Genomic DNA, 20,751 nt, shown 5'->3' on the forward strand with positions numbered 1-20,751 from the left:
GCATGAAAGGGAAGCAGTGGTTGGGAAGGGAGTGAGACAGGGTTGTAGCTCAATATGTATATTGAGCAAGCAGTAAAGGAAACAAAACAAAAATTCGGAGTAGGTATTAAAATCCATGGAGAAGAAATATAAACTTTGAGGTACGCCGATGACATTGTAATTCTGTCAGAGATAGCAAATGACTTGGAAGAGCAGTTGAACGGAATGGACAGTGTCTTGAAAGGAGGATATAAGATGAACATCAACAAAAGCAAAACGAGGTTAATGGAATGTAGTCTAAGCCGGGTGATGCTGAGGGAATTAGATTAGGAAATGAGACACTTAAAGTAGTAAAGGAGTTTTGCTATTTGGGGAGTAAAATAACTGATGATGGTCGAAGTAGGGAGGATATAAAATGTAGACTGGCAATGGCAAGGAAAGCATTTCTGAAGAAGAGAAATTTAACATCGAGTATAGATTTAAGTGTCAAGAAGTCGTTTCTGAAAGTATTTGTATGGGGTGTAGCCATGTATGGAAGTGAAACATGAACGATAAATAGTTTGGACAAGAAGAGAATAGAGGCTTTCGAAATGTGGTGCTACAGAAGAATGCTGAAGATTAGATAGTTGGATCACATAACTAATGATGTATTGAATATAATTAGGGAGAAGAGGAGTTTGTGGAAGAACTTGACAAAAAGAAGGGACCAGTTAGTAGGACCAGTTAGTAGGACAAGTTCTGGGGCATCAAGCGATCACAAATTTATCATTGGACGGCAGCGTGGAGGGTAAAAGTCGTAGAGGGAGACCAAGAGATGAATACACTAAGCAGATCCAGAAGGATGTAGGTTGCAGTAAGTACTGGGAGATGAAGAAGCTTGCACAGGATAGAGTAGCATGGAGAGCTGCATCAAACCAGTCTCAGGACTGAAGACCTCAACAACAACAACAACAACAACATTGGTACAAAAATTGCACAGTCGGCAGTCAGGTATTGAACTTGACTCTCTCGGTGTCGCAAGGTTTCACGTTAGCTTAATTTTGCGATTTCTACTTTCTCCCTTGATGCTCTCTGTAAGTCTTGGCTACGCGTGAATGAATTTTCAGTGGAAAAAATGTCGAGTACCTAATATTATGAAATGAATTACTAGGCTCTCTGCACTTTACAATTCGTTGTTTCACTTGAAACAGTGCTGCCAAAGCAACAAGAAGCTCAAGGTTGGCGTGAGAGCCGGTAGAGCGGTGGGCGTGTCCCGACCAGCCCGCACAGGATCTGCCGAGGCCGGTCGGTATGCCGGCTCCGTATTATACGCTCCAAAAAGAAATATCTCCCCTCTGTTCTTATTTTTCTTTCTGTAATGAACTTACCCTAGAGGGAGGAGCAACTACAATAAAAACGGGGCACCTTGAAATCCTTATATAATTTGTGGTAGTCTTAAACCTGGTTCTCCTTGTTACGATATGATCATCAATATGTTCAGTGTATGCCCAGGCAAAATGTTGCTGTAACTCCGAATGAAAGAAATAGTACCTTGTCAGAACAGTTACTAAACCTGGAAGTATTAGTAACATAAATATTGTGAGTAGTGCGCGTTATTAGGGCAAGCATTGCCCACAGCTCGGCAATATGTTAACGTACCTATTAAAATACCGTGCACGAGGTAATAATCCAGTGGAAACGGAATGAAATTAGTTTCTACAAAGTTTATACCGTTAGGAACTACACTAGATGTTTGGGATAATGGAATCATTGCGGAGACTTACGGGACTATATGCTAAAAGCAACTGTGGTATAATAGGTATTGAGTATGTCGTCATATGTACAAGAGAGAAGTGTATAGCAGTGAACAGAACTACTGTTCTCATTAACGACGCGAAACTTACGCCAACCTCCATCCGTGCTTTGTAACATATTACAGCTGTATGTCGGACAGGGGTTCGAAGCCGAAGCGTTGCTATTAAAGACAGTACTCATACACACTGAGGAATCCAGGCACGACGAACAAACCACTCCAAAAGGCATGTTTTATGATTTAACTTAACATTCAGATCCTATGTTTCCTGAAAGATTTTGGGGAAATTAATGTCTTTCATTTCCTAATACTTCATGTACGGTACGTGGAAGTCGTATGTCGCAGAGCTACTTTCAACATCGTACTCTAGAGATTTCTGTAATACGATTCTACAGATTAGTTCACTGTCCAAATGGAGCAAGTGTGTAAAACTAGGAGTAGATAATGAATAATGAAATATCGTTGCACTGATCCGCTAACAGCTTTAGCGTTCTACTAACTTGTGCGCAGCGTTTGTTGTACTTGGCATTGTTTCGGGTTTGCTACACCAACCCCCTTTCAGGCTTTGTAAGGTATTGCATCTGTTTACGTAACAGACTCGAAACACTATAGTGGCAATACTTTAACACAATTGAATATCTCATCGATTGTATTTGATCGGAAAGAGGGGGGGGGGGGGGGGAGATGTAAAGTTAGTAATTTTCAGACTGCAGTCCATTATCCTAGTACCAACGCCAAACTGCGGAATGCTAAAGTGAGAGAATATGAGCTCTTGGTTACCCAGCCATCGGTTAGGGATGGAAACTGGAGTTGGACACGTGTCGGTGCCTGGATTCATCCTCTTTTGACCTTCACCATTATTAATTACACTAGACTTGCAGTCGTCAGTCACGCACCTACCTTTGAGAAGCAACACTCATATTTTGTGAAAGAAAGGCGTAATAAATGTGCAACGAAAGGATTTCAGACTAAGTATTCCAACCTGCTCCTTGTCCTCTCTTAGCAGGTAATGTCATTAGACTTCAATTTTCCACAAACTTCTGGTGTCTGCTATAATGTAAGTAGATGATACCGTTCTTCAGACAGCTGCATTGTATCTGTGCAGGTTGCATGGTATCTAAATGTACATATACGACCACAAGCCATTGTACTTGCCTGGACGATTTTGTTGTTTTTCTTTCCTATTCCACTTCCCGAAGGGAAAAATGAATTTGTATATGTCTATGGTCTTATCCTAGTCTCTCATCCAACTCTCGTCATCATTTATCCGAATTATATGTTGGTGGCGACATAATGGTCTTTGTCGAATAAAAGATCTCTAAACATTCGCAACAGGGTTTGCCGAGAACTGCATAGTCTTCCTTCCAGCGACTACAGCTTAAGTTCCCCTACTATTTTTCCTACAGTTTTGTATTGCCTATACTGACATATTAAAATCTTAAAAGCGTCTATCTGAAGTAGATGGATCTCTGTTACCGTGCTAATTTGATATACTACAGACGCCAAACGCTGGAACGATACTCTTACATTCATGGGATTCGCGTCTAGTATGCTATTACCTTTGCATACACACTGCGTTTTCCCAGAAACTTTCCGTCAAATCTGTCTTCCAAATGTCTTGCTTGATAACGTCTTCACGTGATAGCCTCAGTTCGTACCACTGTTTTAGCGTTATTCTAATTACACGACGTGACAAGCTCAATATGTTCCCCAGTAACCTTTTAATAAGAAAATGTCTGTTTCTTCCTGCTTGTTATATGAACTGGTGTGCAAAACTTAAGGATAAAACTGACTTTAGCATGCTGTTCCTTCCAAGCAGCATAGCTCAATGACACTTGGCGCATACATAGAAAGAACTGTTGCTGTGTAGTAAAGAACGTAACTCACAGAACAACTCAATGAAAGGAACAGAAATGACCCTTTTATTCAAAGATATTCACTACACTGAAGTGACTGCGAAAGATAAGTTATAATAACTCATCATTGAAGAGAAAATATAGGGGGAAAGGTCTGTTGGAAGCCGGCCGCGGTGGTCTAGCGGTTCTAGGCGCGCAGTCTGGAACCGCGAGACTGCTACGGTCGCAGGTTCGAATCCTGCCTCGGGCATGGATGTGTGTGATGTCCTTAGGTTAGTTAGGTTTAACTAGTTCTAAGTTCTAGGGGACTGATGACCTAAGATGTTAAGTCCCATAGTGCTCAGAGCCATTTGAACCATTTTTTTTTCTGTTGGAAGATGATCTCGTGACTGAAGAACATTCGGAGATGCTACATTGGACATCAGAAAATGCCTTCTCATGCGGCAACGTCAGGTCCAGAACTGGTACATGGACCGCCAACCTCCGTCAGGAGAAGGAGCCTTAAGAACAACACGGCGAATTATTATGGTCCCCTGGACATTACACAAGACACTATATGGTTCATTAGAGTTCATAATCATCAGCGACGGCAATGCATGTTCTGCAGGGTGCTTTGGTACTGACCGTAAGGTTGGTAGGGAGTTCTGGTAGGGCGTTCCATTCCTCCACCAGTGCGGCTGACTACTCCTGGGTGGTCGTTTGCGCATGTTGACTTGCAACAATGTCTCCCCACCCCATCCGGCACTTTCTCCTTGGTTGCTCTCGAGAATGTCTGTATTTGAGTGGTGTCTGTACTATTAAACATCTCCGACAGAAGACACCACTCGTTACGATGCAGCTGATGCATACATTTATATGAAATACTGCTTAGACAAAGAACGGAAAGGGATGCGTCGGAAACTGCGACTTTCGGTTGCGGAGGGCGTTATGTTAATGCAGTGGTGACAATTGAAAATTTGTGGCGGACCCGGACTCGAACCCAGATTTACCGCTTCTCAAGAGCGGTTACCTGAACCGCTTCGGCCATCCGGACACGGTCTGTGACCAACTAACTCCCAAGTTAACTCAAGCTGTAATGCAGCGTCGCTCTTCCTTTAATCCCCTACTTGGAAATTATTGATTCCCATAGGAGTTAGGACGATATAACGCATCCTCACCGAAACAAACGTCGAGGAGTTGTCGCGCTCTTACAGAATGAAAATATTTGAGCGGTGTTTTAGTGCGGATCCACTAATATCGTCCGAAATCCTACGGTAATAAATAATTTTCGAGTGGTTGGTTAACGGAAGAGGGACGCTGGATTCCAGCGTGAGATAAGCTGGATGTGAGGGACCGTGTTCGGATGACCGAAGCGGTTAAGGCAACCGCTGATGAGAAGCGGTAAATCTGAGTTAGCATTACCACAATGCCCTGTGCAGCTATACGTCACGAGTCACCTCACCTCGCCCTTTCCCTTTCGTTCTTCATTGTCTATTTCATAAAAATGTCGAGAACATGATTGTCTTTCTGACGCGGATCGTGTTGCGTGACCGGCAGCTGGAGGGCGGCGTGTCGGTGACGCTGCCGTGGGGTGCGCGGCTGGCCAACTGCTCCGCGCGCTGCCTGGCCACTGTGAACCGCACTCTGGCGTGCCGCGAGCGCCTGGAGAAGCGCGAGCTGGACGTCAGCCTCACCTTCTGGCTCTACCTCAGCATCCGCGTTTTCATCGGCATCATCGGCGGCACCGCCTTCGCCATGTTCGAGGGCGCCGTCATAGCCATCCTGCGAGAGCAGAAGGCCGACTACGGCCTGCAGCGCATCTACGCCACCATCGGCGGCATGATCAGCTCGCCGCTCTCTGGGGCGCTCATTGACTACTTCAGCAAGGGCAAGCCCTACACAGACTTCAGGTGAGTCTCTCTCTTTGTGTGTGTGTGTGTGTGTGTGTGTGTGTGTGTGTGTGTGTGTGTGTGTGTGTGTGTTTGAAAAGCTTTCAAGGGTGTTGTAGTGAGAGTTGTGCTGAGAAATAACTGTTAAGTAAAAATTGGATGTGTTGCGCATTCTCCACTTTAATTGGGATTGAGATTAGCCAATGCTGCGCGCGCAAATTCAAGCGGATCACCAGAGACGATGTCGCGAAACTTCGTCTTCGTCGGTTTCCTAAAACCGAGGAAGAGAGCGGTACAAAAATTAGACATGGGACAATAGTAAGGATCGAATCAGTTTGAATTTGCGCGCGCAACGGCCTGATTGGCTAACTTCAGGTTCGTGTCCCATTCGTGTCCGGGACGTCCCAGACACGTCTTCGATGGTCATCGGGCCTAAATTCGAAGCGTGATTCATCACTGAAGACAATTCTACTCCATTCAATGAGAGTCCTGGCCGAAGACATGTCTGAAGACGTCTCGGATAGCGGTGTAATACCTGCCATATAGCCCAACAACCAGGAGTGGTGGTCTGGGGTCCCTTTTCTCGTCATACCAGGGCCCCTTTGGTTGTCATCCGCAGCGCCCTTCATGGCAAGCCATCCTTAGCTTACATTTCAGCAAAATAATCCCCGTCCGCAAGTTTGGAAGGTAGGAGACGAGATACTGGCAGAAATAAAGCTGTGGTAGCTCAGATGGTAGAGCACTTGCCCGCGAAAGGCAAAGGTCCCGAGTTCGAGTCTCGGTCGGGCACACAGTTTTAATCTGCCAGGAAGTTTCATATCAGCGCACACTCCGCTGCAGAGTGAAAATCTCATTCATGATAGAAGTTGCTGATCTGTTGTGTTCATGCACAACCTATAAGAAAATAAGTGTAATTACTGTTCCGTAAATTTGGGTGAAAATTCTACTCTTCATGCCATAAACGAAAAATAAAAATTTGTTGAGTTTCCTGCTGTTAGGAAGAAATATAGCAAACTGATTTTTGTGAAGCACGGATATTTTATTGTTGCAATTGCAGTTTTTACACAGGACATGTACCCTAAATTTGCCGTAAGCACAGATAAGAGTGCAGGGCGTGTCACAGTGTTGCGCTTTACGAAAACTACGGTTTAGTAGCTTTGGTATAATACATAAAGGCCGCAGTAAATGATAAGATTACCGGTAGTATTGGTAGCATTGGAAGGGAAATAAACACAAACGAATGTGTAAGAGAGGAACTTAGAGCCAACGACCTATATTTCTTTTGTTTTGGTTGCTGATTTTGCACTTAATTTGAACAGCTATTATTCGGTGTAAGACTATTGTGTGTTTTATGTCCTTAGAGAATGTAAACTGCATTTTATAAGTAATAAAAATTTGTTGTGTAACTTCTGCACTTTTATGTAACAAAGGCATTACTACTGACGCAAGTAGAGTTTGCATGCACAAATGTAAAAATAAAAAACTGTATAACTATTATTATTAATTACTCAATTGAACGTTCCTCATGATTAAAGGAAAGAGTTTCCCGTTATTACCGATAAATTCGACGTGCAAGTCGCCGAAGTGGCGTCAGATGGGAAGACTTGCACCCGGCGAACGGTCTACCCAACGGGAGGGCCTAGTCACGCGACGTTTATTTTACCGATAAATGCGAAAGTTGTTTATGAACGACAGAAACATGCTGTATACAAGCTCGACGAGGTGTTGAAGCGATATTGGGATTTTTTTATCCGATAAAATAGCGTTTTCTAGCACTGTATGATAAATCTGTATTCTTTATATTTTTACTACATCCTCTGTTTCACGTTACAAATCAAAAATTTTCAAATAAAACATTTTTCAATTTGCTATAAATAGTGTTCATTTTTAAATAACAAAGGACAACTGCTCAGAACGAAAATCTTCCGTTACACAGCCCTTTCATATATTCTCACTGTTTCTAGACGGTTCATTGCGTCTGGTTTCTAGAAGAATGTAGTAAGACACAGTTCACGTACGTGAACAAAGCGATGGGTACAAGGTAAAGTCCGATAGGTGTGAAATATGCCTAATGTTCAGGTAACACGTGTACGATGTTAATCTGACCAAGACTTCTAGGAAAACTGCCGCAGTCTGCGTAAGTTCCACAACTGGAGTGACGGTGTTTGTGATCGGCAGGCCCGCCTTCTACCTGTACGCGGCGCTGAAGATCGCCAGCGGGCTGCTCATCCTCACCATCAGCCTGGAGTTCAAGACGCCCGCCAAGAACGTCGTCACCGACGTGCTCACCGTCCTCAAGAACATCGAGCTGCTGGCGCTGCTCTGCGTCATCTTCGTGCTCGGTGAGTCTCTACAATCCCAACGTCACACGCTTCAGTTTCTCGTACGCGAGTACTGGCAGGAGGGACACTCTTGCCAGTCTTGTCTTTCGATAAGCCAGTGGACTTTCTGTTGTACGGTATTCTCTATTTAATTTACCGGAGGAGAGTTCATAATGACTTCTACATCTACATTTATACTCCGCAAGCCACTCAACGGTGTGTGGCGGAGGGCACTTTACGTGTCACTGTAATTACCTCCATTTCCTGGTCCAGTCGCGTATTCTTCGCGGGAAGAACGACTGCCGGAAAGCCTCAGTGCGCGCTCGAATCTCTCTAATTTTACATTCGTGATCTCCTCGGCAGGTATAAGTAGGGGGAAGCAATATATTCGATACCTCATCCAGAAACGCACCCTCTCGAAACCTGGACAGCAAGCTACACCGCGATGCAGAGCGCCTCTCTTGCAGAGTCTGCCACTTGAGTTTGCTAAACATATCCGTAACGCTATCACGCTTACCAAATAACCCTGTGACGAAACCCGCCGCTCTTCTTTGGATCTTCTCTATCTCCTCTGTCAACCCGACCTGGTACGGATCCCTCACTGATGAGCAATACTCAAGTATAGGTCGAACGAGTGTTTTGTAAGCCACATCCTTTGTTGATGGACTACATTTTCTAAGGACTCTCCCAATGAATCTCAACCTGGTAACCGCCTTACCAACAATTAATTTTATATGATCATTCCACTTCAGATCGTTCCGCACGCATACTCCCAGATATTTTACAGAAGTAACTGCTACCAGTGTTTGTTCCGCTATCATATAATCATAAAATAAAGGATCCTTCTGTCTATGTATTCGCAATACATTACATTTGTCTATGTTTACGGTCAGTTGCCACTCCCTGCACCAAGTGCCTATCCGCTGCAGATCTTCCTGCATTTCGCTGCAATTTTCTAATGCTGCAACTTCTCTGTATACTACATCATCCGCGAAAAACCGCATGGAACTTCCGACACTATCTACTAGGTCATTTATATATATTGTGAAAAGCAATGGTCCCATAATACTCCCCTTTGACACGCCAGAGGTTACTTTGTCTGTAGACGTCTTTCCATTGAGAACAACATGCTGTGTTCTGTTTGCTAAAAACTCTTCAATCAAGCCACACAGTTGGTCTGATTCCGTAGGCTCTTACTTTATCAGGCGACAGTGCGGAACTGTATAGAACGCCTTCCGGAAGTCAAGGAAAATGGTATCTACCTGGGAGCCTGTATCTAATATTTTCTGGGTCTCATGAACAAATAATGAGAGTTGGGTCTCACAAGATCGCTGTTTCCGGAATCCATGTTGATTCCTACACCTCAATGTATTAGCTATAATTGGTTGTAAGGAAGATGGGAGTAAAACGTCTCGTCGACGATGTCCTAGTTATCACATATAGAACACAAGCTCAGATGGGGAAGGAAATCGGTCGTATCTGTAAGAAAGAGATTTAGGGAAACAACGCGAAATCTAAATCTGGATGAGTATTTGAACCGCTATCGTTCCTAACGAAAAAGCTTGTGTCGTACCATTGCAACAACCACTAGGTGTAATTAATTAGATCATTTTCTGTCTAAGTGACTGAAGATTTTAGGGGACTAAAATTCATTCCTAGCACTCTTAGTGACATGTAGCTCTTCAAATTTTAAGTATATTTTCCTCAGGTACTTAGCGTCCTCCTCCTAATGTCTACAGGTTGTCAAATGTTTCCCTCCAGCTCCACACGCGATGCTATGACAAAAGCGTTCTTCTTTGTGCATGCTCTTAGATCCCCTACTGTATTGTATTGTATGTTAAGTGGGGCCTAGAAACGACGGAGAGGCTCCGTCCCCGCCGCAGCCGCAGTGGTCCACAACCCCACGACGACTACCGCAGTCCACCCCTTCGCCGCCCCACACCGAACCCAGGGTTATTGTGTGGTTCGCACCCCCCCCCCCCTCCGCCCCACCCCAGGGGAAGTCTCTCACCATACGAGTGTAACCCCCTACGTTTGCGTGGTAGAGCAATGGTGGTGTATGCGTACGTGGAGAACTTGTTTGCGCAGCAATGGCTGATATAGTATAGCTGAGGTGGAATAAGAGGAACCAGCCCGCATGCGCCGATGCAGGTGGAAAACCGCCTAAAAACTATCCACAGACTGGCCGGCTCACCGGACCTTGACACAAGTCCGCCGGGCGGATTCGTGCCGGGGACCAGGCGCTCCTTCCCAATCCGGAAAGCCGTGTAGATCCCCTCTTACTTCACCCTCGTTATGAATCCAGCAAATTCAATATACTTGCCTGTATAAATAATACACTAACTGCATTCTCTCGATAATTATCGATAGTACGAAATCGTGCCATTACAGTGCACTTCACGTGACGCTACTCACACGCCCTTAAAATACACTGTGCATTCACGTTATGGTCACCGGCCAAAAGCCTGAAAAAACCACACTTTGCATCGCGAGACATGCAGGAAGGAAATGTGCCGTCAGGGATGTGGAGCCATGCCGACTCCATTGCTGTGGTCTGCTGCGCTAGGCTTCTCGGTTGAGAATCCATGACGCGAACAGTCCGATCGAGGTGGTCCCACATATTCTCGATTGGTTTATATCCGGTGAGTTTGGTAACTAGGACAGTACAGTAAAACCGTGCTGGTGCTCTTCGAACCACTCATATACACTAAGAGCTGTGTGACACCTTGCATTGCTCTGCTGGTAGGTGCCATCGTGTCGAGGAAAAACAAATCGCATTTGCAGGGGTACAGTGGCCCCCAAGGTTAGATGCATACTTGCGTTCATCCGTCGTGCCTTCCAGAATGACGATATTACCAAGGGAATGCCACGAAAGCGTACCTCAGACCATAACGCTTCTTCCTCCGGTCTGGACCCTTCGGACGATTGTTGCAGGGTGTTACCTTTCAGATGTTTGACGACGTACACGCAAACAGCTGTCTGTCGGATGCAGTATAAAACTGCTTCCACCATTGTTCCGAAAGCCAATGTCGTGCAGTTTCGGACGCCAGACAAATCGCAGCGTTTCCGCATTACGACAATGACTGCACTGTTTTCGGCGCCCTAGCAACACACTTAACGTACCCTCCACTGTTCCCCCAGCTGCCGTCTGAGAGTTGACGTTGGCGTCGAACATGGTCACATTAATGTGACTGGACCGAGTATTTCAGTTATTCCAGTCAGCAAAGTCATTGATCTGTTAATACAAATGTCTGAAACTACAAAAAAATTAATTCAAACTAAAATCTTAATCTAAATATGTGTAACGTAAAATACTAGTCGAAAGAAAAATAAGTTGACGTTTAAGAATGTCATTCTGCCACATTGTCATAACTTTCATCATAACGAAATCTGATCCCAAATGCAGCTTCAGTTAGCATCTCTAAGTCAGTCTGGTCGTTGCCTTTATTCGGTTTCTCTTGCTCACCTTGGAAAACGTAAGCTGCACTCAATTCTCTTAATTAACATTCTACACCGTCAAGGTGATCTATAAATACTTCAGTGGCGGGAAATGTGTCTCATTGCAGATATGGATAATGTTCGTGAAACAGATTCGGGATTAGGCGTGCAGAAACTTAACTTTAGTTATAACAGTAAACTGTTACATACAGTTTGCGTTTGTCCTGCTAAGAAACAAGACTTATGAAATACGTTAGGTAATATCAATAAACTGCAGTTTACTGCTGAAATATTCGTGATCGAATTCGTGACTGATGTGCACTCTGATGAAATCTCCCAATGGATTAAAATCGCGTGCTGGTATCGAGGCTCGAATGTGGACGACGGACTTATTTACGGAATTGAAGCCTGCTATGGGTTATCCAGATTTAAGATTTCTTGGATGAGACGAACTATTTTTGATTCATTGTTTCCCAGAAACTTGCCTTCCTCGGTCAGTCGTGTAGAATACCATTGTTAGTCGATGCTTTGCGGCTTCGTTAGTAGAGTTTCAATCTCTTCCAGACTCCATAACGGTCCAACTGCATTCCTTGTGGAAAAAGAGCCGGACTTGTGACACCCTAGTAATTTCGCATGAAATTTTATTTTAGCGTTCACTCCGCTACAAATAGAAAGATTAGTTGTGGGATGGACTCAAATCACTTTTCAGTGTGTGTTCTCACAAGTGTGCTAGTTTAGTACGGTATGCGAGAAAGGCAGAAGAAGCGTAGAATGTTAGAACGAAGTACCGACGAAATGTAATTTTGAGTTGGACGGAAATAACTGCTCGTGAATGAAAGTTTAAATTTGTCCAGATGTTTCACGGTCCTAGTCTCCCTTCCACACTAAGCCGCAGCATGTAGTAGCATCTTCAGATCGCTAAGAGCTGTCGGGAACAACCAGGGACCTCATCGTTGATGGAATGTTAAACCTTCATCTTTGTTTCTTCATACCTTTCGGAGGAGCTGGCTCAAAACCCCGCCTGGTCATGCAGGTTTAATTTCCCAGAATTTGCTCATGCTCCATGAGGCGAATTCTGGGATGGTTCCTGTTGTGTCCATGTGTAATTAGACTGTATCTAGTGACATGACTGTGATTAGAGCTGTGAAACTTACTTTACTTTTCCGCTGGAATGAGTCAAGAACATCCTGTCGGCTGACGCATAAGAGCGTCACGGGACAGCGGAAGTGAGAAAGCGCCTTGCCAAGGTAGTGACGTAACCTCCTCTTCCCTCTCCCCCCCCCCCCCCCCCGTTTGTAATAGGCTATGCAAAAATTGACAGTGATCGCGTGAAAATTTCAGGACAATAATTTCCGAAGTGAATAACTGATGAATGGAGAACATGTATAACAAGGTATTTTCACAAATAACTTTCTCTACTCTGTTTATTTGAATAGCGTATGTAAGACACTGTAATGACACACAGTGAAGACGAAACGAAAGAAGGGATACCACTAAATTCGAAATAACCAGCAGCAAAAATGGTTCAAATGACTCTGAGCACTATGGGACTTAACATCTGTGGTCATCAGTCCCCTAGAACTTAGAACTACTTAAACCTAACTAACCTAAGGACATCACACACATCCATGCCCGAGGCAGGATTCGAACCTGCGAACGTATCAGTCGCGCGGTTCCGGACTGCGCGCCTAGAACCGCTAGACCACCGCGGCCGGCCCAGCAGCAAAATCAAATGAATGAGTTTTAGGAATAGAACAGTTGACAGTGCAGTTGGATAATATCTCGAAATCACTGAATGCGAATACCTTGTCATCAGCTGTGTCAGGTATAAATCTGTTCGTCACCTAATCAATAGTAGGAACAGCAATAATTACGTATTTCTTAAAGTAAACGTGTGCCAACAGAAGGTGGGAAATTGTTAGCAATTGTTTTAAACTGTTAATGAAATCAAAATTAATTATTAGGAATGGTAAGCAAACTATCATTGCCGGCCGGAGTGGCCGTGCGGTTCTAGGCGCTACAGTCTGGAGCCGAGCGACCGCTACGGTCGCAGGTTCGAATCCTGCCTCGGGCATGGATGTGTGTGATGTCCTTAGGTTAGTTAGGTTTAATTAGTTCTAAGTTCTAGGCGACTGATGACCTCAGAAGCTAAGTCGCATAGTGCTCAGAGCCATTTGAACCAAACTATCATTACTGAAATGTTTGACTTGCGAGAAACAGTGTTACGGAAATAATACATAGTCTTGCAGTAACGATTACTCATATGCACTGAACTCAAGGGTTGTACAAATGAAGCTCATCGAAATTATCAATCTTAAATAATTAAGAAGTCATTTCAGTGAATTAAAAACAATCAACTTCAGCGCAATTGTGTCGCTGGAACACGAGCCGCTCAAACGAACATAAATTACCACTGCAATAGAACCCATGAAATAAAACGTGCAGAATTTATATTAATTTCGTTTTAATCTTAATTTGTCAGTATTACTTCTATTAATTTTTACTTTATTGTTAATTCAGTTGAATCGTTGTAATGAACATTGCCTTTGATTATTATGGAACATTATAGCTAACTCATTGAAACACCATTACTGATCAATTTCAATTAATAAGAAAATAAGGCTGGCAGTACTGATGTTTTCAGTATTTTGTATCATTGATAACACGACGACACTCTGTGTTAGAATGAAAGGTACAAGTAACAACGATGTAGGCGAGTGATGAGATCAGAGCTACAGTTTTAATGTCTAACAACTATTATTGAGAAGCTCAGTCTAAGTGACTTGGTGCGCCTCACAGTATTTCCAATTTGAATAAATGTGAAGTATCACAGTTCGTCTGAGACTTTGAGAGGACGGCGTCAATTCTGTGACAATGCTTCTTCCTCTCCTTTCATTACGATCACACTCTGATTAGCGACTACCAATTATGGGGCAGGATCTTGATATTACTGGTTCAAAAATGGCTCTGAGCACTATGGGACTTAATTTCTGAGGTCATTAGTACCCTAGAACTTAGAACTAATTAAACCTAACTAACCTAAGGACATCACACACATCCATGCCCGAAGCAGGATTCGAACCTGCTACCGTAGCGGTCCTACGGTTCCAGACTGTAGCGCCTAGAACCTCACGGCCACCCCGGCCGGCGATATTACTGGTGTCTTACACATCTGCCTAGAAGTATCAAGGCCGTTGTCTCGTACTTACGAATTTGGCCTCACATGAACCCAACTTTTAACTCTGCATACAACACGCGCGTCCACGCAACTACGTATCAAACATTGAAGAGCCGCGCACATTCTGTCACACAGCAGCGCCGCAACAAACGAAACAAAATGAATAATAACCGCTTTGCTACTCTACTAGGTAATTTATTTAACTACCGGTTTCATAACCTAAAAGCCACGTCATACGATTGAATATGGTGAATTATGACATTATAGTTGCAACATGGACGGGACCGGAAATTCTTTGTTTATGAATAAATGACGCAATTAGCGGATTCGTATTCAGGAAATGTTCGGTCCCGTCCATGTTGCAACTTTTTCACGATTAACCGTATTTAATCTGATGATGTGGCTTCTAGATTCCAAAACCGGTGGTTAAATAAATTATTTATAAGAGCAGCTAAGCGATTATTATACGCGATGTGTACTTAAGGCTGCGGTTGTCCGTCATACAAGACAGTGTTATACAAAATGTGCCTAACGTCTTCTATCGGTTCCTTCGGCGCTGTCCCTGTGTAATCATAACGTACGTTACAAAGATAATTTAATTTTTTTTAGAATGTTTGCGTCAGTTATATAAACTCACAGGCCACAACTCAAATAATCAGATAATAACTCTTTTTCGAACAGGCCTCGGAGGCACCAAATGTTTCCCACCGCCGTGTTACCCGCAGCCCAAAGGCTTTATCGTATGTTGATATGAAGGGGCGTGGGTTCAGGACACCTCTCCCGTTGTCAGTTTTCGTGACCCACTACCGCTACTTCTCAGTCACAAGGCCCGGGTGTATCCCGCTTGTAGATTATGTATGGAAAACCCTGATGGCCACCCATCAAAGTGCTAGCTGACGGCGCTTTACTTGGATGATCTGCCGGGAACCGGTGTAACCACCTCGGCAAGGGCTTTGGCATAATCAAATAACACGAGGGGCATTCAGTAAGTAATAAAACAGATTTCTTCTCGGCCAATTGCAGTTGGAAAAATTGCGGTATTTGGTGTGGGACACCGTGGTACACCCCCGCGTCAGCCTCTATGGTTTCATGAAGTTCCGGTAGATGGCGGCGCTATACACAGCCTTCGAAAGTGCTTCTGAGTTCCAAGCAGAGAGACGTCATTGAGTTTCTTTTAGCGGAAAATCAGAGCATCGTTTATTTTCGAAGGCACTCGCTGAATGTCTACGGAGACCTGGAAGTGAATAAAAACGTGGGGAGTTGTACGAGTTGTCAGTCATCATCGCAACAAAATCGCGCAAACCTGTCCGCTCGCCCGCGTGCCGGCCAGACGCACACAGCTGTGACTCCTAAATGTTGGAACGTGCGGACACTCTTAATCGAGGTGATCTACGATCACAACCAACCACCTCGCTGCTCAATTGGACTCGTCCAGCAGTTGGGGGTACTCGAAAGTGTGCGCCCGCTGGGTTCCTAGTCACCTAACAGAAGACCTTAACGAACAACCTTCCGATTTCCATCTGTTCGGCCCAATGATGGAAATAGTAGATGGAGGATGGGGAGGTTATTAAGGCAGTAAGGCGCTGGCTCCGATGTTGACCAGTAGAGTGGTACCGTGCGGGCATACAAGCCCCTCAGTAAGGTGGCGTAAAGCCGTCGCATTGAACGGAGAATATGTTGGAAAAATAGGGTTTTGTGCCCAAAAGAGTGGGGAATAATGTTGTGTGTTGGAATCCTTAATAAAACCAACCTTCTTTCAGAGAAAAAAGTGTTGCACTATTATTGATCACCCCACCCCCACCCTCGTATTTAAAATTTAGATAATACACCTGTGTTAAATTGTTCACAACGTGACGTGGCCTTTTGGTGGTGTTGCAGGCACGGCGTGGGGCTACATCGAGAGCTTCCTGTTCTGGCTGCTGCAGGACCTGGGCGGCTCCCGCTCGCTGATGGGCGTCACCATCACCGTGGCCGGGCTGGCCGGCATCCCACTGCTCGTGCTCTCGGGCCCCATCATCGAATCCATCGGCCACGCAAACGTGCTCTTCATCGGATTCGTCTTCTATGCCATCAGGCTCTTCGGTTAGTGCAGCGCGGCTTGCAGTCACGCTGAATTCACAACACGGGAGCTCAAGGAATACTTAGACTATTGGCCATTAAAGTTGCTACACCAAGAAGAAATGCAGTTGATAAACCGGTATTCATTGGACAAATATATTATACTAGAACAGACATGTCATTACATTTTCACGCAATTTGGGTGTATAGATCCTGAGAAATCAGCACCCAGACTAACCACCTCTGGCCGTAATAGAGGCCTTGATACGCCTGGGCATTGAGTCAAACAGAGCATGGATGGCGTGTACAGGTACAGCCGCCCATGCAGCTTTAACACGATACCACAGTTCATCAAGAGTAGTGATTGGCGTATTGTGAGGACCCAGTTGCTCGGCCACCATTGACCAAACATTTTCAATTGATTAGAGATCTGGAGAACGTGCTGGCCAGGGCAGCAGTCGAACATTCTCTGTATCCTGAAAGGCCCGTACAGGACCTGCAACATGCGGTCGTGCATTATCCTGCTGAAATGTAGGGTTTCGCAGGGATCGAATGAAGGGTAGAGCCACGGGTCGTAACATATCTGAAATGTAACGTCCACTGTTCAAAATGCCGTCAATACGAACAAGAGGTGACCTAGACGTATAACCAATGGCATCTCATACCATCACGCCGGCTGATACGCCAGTATGGCGATGACGAAAATACGCTTCCAATGTGCGTTCACCGCGATGTCGCCAAACACGGATGCTACCATCATGATGATGTAAACAGGACCTGGATTCATCCGAAAAAGACGTTTTGCCATTCGTGCACCCAGGTTCGTCATTGAGTACACCATCGCAGGCACTCCTGTCTGTGATGCAGCGTCAAGGGTAACCGCAGCCATGGTCTCAGAGCTGATAGTCCATGCTGCTGCAAACGTCGTCGAACTGTACGTGCAGATGGTTGTTGTCTTGCAAACGTCCCCATCTGTTGACTCGGGGATCGAGACGTGGCTGCACGATCCGTTCCAGCGATGCGAATAAGATACCTGTCATCTCGACTGCTAGTGATACGAGGCCGTTGCGATCCAGCCCGGCGTTCCGTACTACCCTCCTGAACCCACCGATTCCATATTTTGCTAACAGTCATTGGATCTCGACCAACGCGAGCAGCAATGTCGCGATACGATAAACCGCAATCGCGACAGGCTACGATCCGACCTTCATCAAAGTCGAAAACGTGATGGTACGCATTTCTCCTCCTTACACGAGGCATCACAACAATGTTTCACCAGGCAACGCCAGTCAACTGCTGTTTGTGTATGAGAAATCGGTTGGAAACTTTCCTCATGTCAGCACGCTGTAGGCGTTGTCACCGGCGCCAACCTTGTGTGAATGCTCTGAAAAGCTAATCATTTGCATATCACAGCATCTTCTTCCTGTCGGTTAAATTTCGCGTCTGTAGCACGTCATCTTCGTGGTGTAGCAATTTTAATGGCCAGTAGTGTAATTGTTTGCGACGAAAGCGGAACATCTCACAAAATCTTAGGGGGCGATAAAAAAATTATCCGAGATGTGAGAAAAATCTTCGTCTTAATTCGGACGATGTATCATGTAATGACACTTTGTAGGTCTGGGAAAGAAGAGTACACGCATATAATGCTCCCGAATGCTTTGTTGAAGACATTCTACGAATGTAAATGGGAAAGTAGTTTAGGTTAGTTCTCCTTTCCGTAGAATCTTTTTTTCTTACGTCACGGAATAAACGAAAAGAAGTCACAATCTATGACATTTATATCAACTGAGAGTACAATAGTACTTCAACCAAAACTGAGGTCACGAACTTTTCAAATACATAAGTATTTTGTAAAACAGAAAAACAGTAAAAAATTGTAAACATTCCACAGAAGATGCTTTTAAGAAGCGAATCTCGTCGGAATTGAAATTGCTGTAAAGAACTGAAAATTGTTTCTTCTGTTATAAAGAAGGGGAAATATTTTGAATGTGGAGGTGAAGGAATCAATTAATCCAATTATCCAATTTGCTTTGCCTAGAGCGTTCTCTTAACTTTCAGCGCATTTCCTCATTTTTATGAGGTGATTACAGAGAAATATTAACGGTTTTTGTGTCACTTGTCACCGCTATTGGTGATCAATGGAATCTCGTTAGTAAAGTCTGACATTCTAGATTTTAAAGTAAACACATTAAAATGAACAGTGACAGTGCAGAATGTCACTTAGGGACTCTGATGGTACCTTGTTCAAAACTTCTCTTTGATCTCCTCACTCGTTCAAGAAATATTAAGGATGACCACGTTATATCAGTGTGTACTAGCCTTATCAAACTGTGTTGTCCGGACGGAACACGTAATTACACTTAGTCTCAAGTTAAAACACAAATTCTGCGATTCAGTTTCGTGTTGTGGAGCAAGGTGAAATTCTAACGTGCTAAAATGTATGACATGTTTCTTCATATCCTATTGCTTGTCCAATTTAAGTTTCTGTTTATATTGTCACTTGCAGAACTGAAAGGAAAGTAAACATGGAGGATAAAATAAATGTCGAATAGTTGGCAATTCTTATTGTCTACTTTTAACACTGTTAAACACTGCATTCAGTCGGGAGAATCAGTCGTGTGGACAATTTGTTCCTTCTACAAAAGATTGCGAATTCCAGATGTGTACGAAGCCTTTTTGGACGATTTAACACAGACTCAGTGATTGCAGGTTCTCTTCGACACAGCTGAAACTTCCCCACTAATTACAGGGCCAACGTGATCATCAAATGATTCAGAAAAAACTCATTCGTTCATTCACTCCAGAACAAAAAGTCACAAACCTTATTTATGAAGGAAATTGTGTATTAAATCCATCTCCATTACATGTCCAGATCTCCGGTGATTCCACGTCTTAATTATTTTCCGTTTACACTGTCTTTATATTCAAACAAACCGCTAGTGGCACAAAAGTTAATTCGCTCGATTTAGCGAGAAGAAAATCAGAATATGTATCTCTCAGAAACACGTCAATCCCTCAATCCCTACTCCAGAAGCTGTCCTAGTTACCCCTCTAACAACCATGGAGAATGCATATATGCATCTGTTATTTCAAAGAATAAACGCGCTAGAAAATACTTTGGCGTCGTCTAGCTGTCGCCGCATATGTTACGAGAAAATCAGATCAGATACTTTTCCAAAGTGAATGAATGTGGATGGTTTGATTGACAATGATTAATTGGTGCGTGGTAGAGGGTATTTTCTGTGGGGACATTACAATGCCCCTCGCTGCGAGCGAAGTTTGTGAGCCTAATTTTGATTTACCGAACACACTTCGCGAGCTATCTATTAGTGTGGGGAACCCGGAAGTGATGAGTGTCAGTCCTCCGACTGAAACAGATTAATTATGTTTAAGACAGACGAAGAAAATAAACATTGGAAACAGAAGAAATGAAGAGACAGGTACCGCGGCTGTATTGCTTTTACGTGCATCAAGGTGTTAGGTTTGCTGTGCACAACCAAGGAAGATGATCTTTCATGAGACTGTTATCAGGGTCTACCCATTCGAGAACTTTCTTAAGCAGGGAAACCTTGGAAAACCTCTTAAGCCTAGACCCCCAGCCTACGGTACATAGAAGATAGGAAAGCCTACAGAAGAGAAAAAAAAATTTTGAAATCGATCTCTAAAGGAAACATAGGGATCGATTTATATAACGATTTGGAGAAGAGTGATTTGTGCCTCTAGCAAAAAAATTTTACAATAAATAACTCGAGTTTCTTTTTTTACAATCTTGTTCCCAGGACAATATCTTGCGATGCTGAAACTCCCCCGGATCTTGCATGTCCCCGACGTCCACATTTGTAGTCGGTCTTCTACGCGGCCCACAATGGGAAGAGTAGAAGGAACAGGGATACTAGATTTCACATGCAACATTCATTCCGCCGGCCGCGGTGGCCGTGCGGTTCTGGCGCTGCAGTCCGGAACCGCGGGACTGCTACGGTCGCAGGTTCGAATCTGCCTCGGGCATGGGTGTGTGTGATGTCCTTAGGTTAGTTACGTTTAAGTAGTTCTAAGTTCTAGGGGACTTATGACCTAAGATGTTGAGTCCCATAGTGCTCAGATCCATTTGAACCATTTTTTGAACATTCATTCCAAAAGAATTAGCAATGACCGAAAGGGAAACTCTTCCTGTAAAAGAACTGGTTAGGTTCCACCGTCCAAGATTCTCCTTTTTGAAAACAAAATCCCTATGGCTTCATGCATCCTTTTTGTTACGATGTAC

The 20,751-nt window shown here is 44.1% G+C and overlaps 1 protein-coding gene across 2 annotated transcripts in view; it reads left to right on the forward strand.

Annotated features, from left to right (window-relative positions):
* The window catches only part of LOC126249339 (major facilitator superfamily domain-containing protein 6-like), a 346,945-nt gene that overhangs the window by 307,273 nt on the left and 18,921 nt on the right, over positions 1-20,751 (forward strand). For both annotated transcript variants that reach the window (XM_049950997.1, XM_049951003.1), the window contains exons 6-8: positions 5,164-5,516; positions 7,674-7,837; positions 16,311-16,514. In XM_049950997.1, coding sequence (XP_049806954.1) covers positions 5,164-5,516; positions 7,674-7,837; positions 16,311-16,514 — 721 coding nt within the window. The remainder of the gene's footprint in view (positions 1-5,163; positions 5,517-7,673; positions 7,838-16,310; positions 16,515-20,751) is intronic.

The sequence above is a fragment of the Schistocerca nitens genome, chromosome 1, assembly GCF_023898315.1.
Source record: "Schistocerca nitens isolate TAMUIC-IGC-003100 chromosome 1, iqSchNite1.1, whole genome shotgun sequence".
In the NCBI taxonomy this organism is placed as follows: domain Eukaryota; kingdom Metazoa; phylum Arthropoda; class Insecta; order Orthoptera; family Acrididae; genus Schistocerca; species Schistocerca nitens.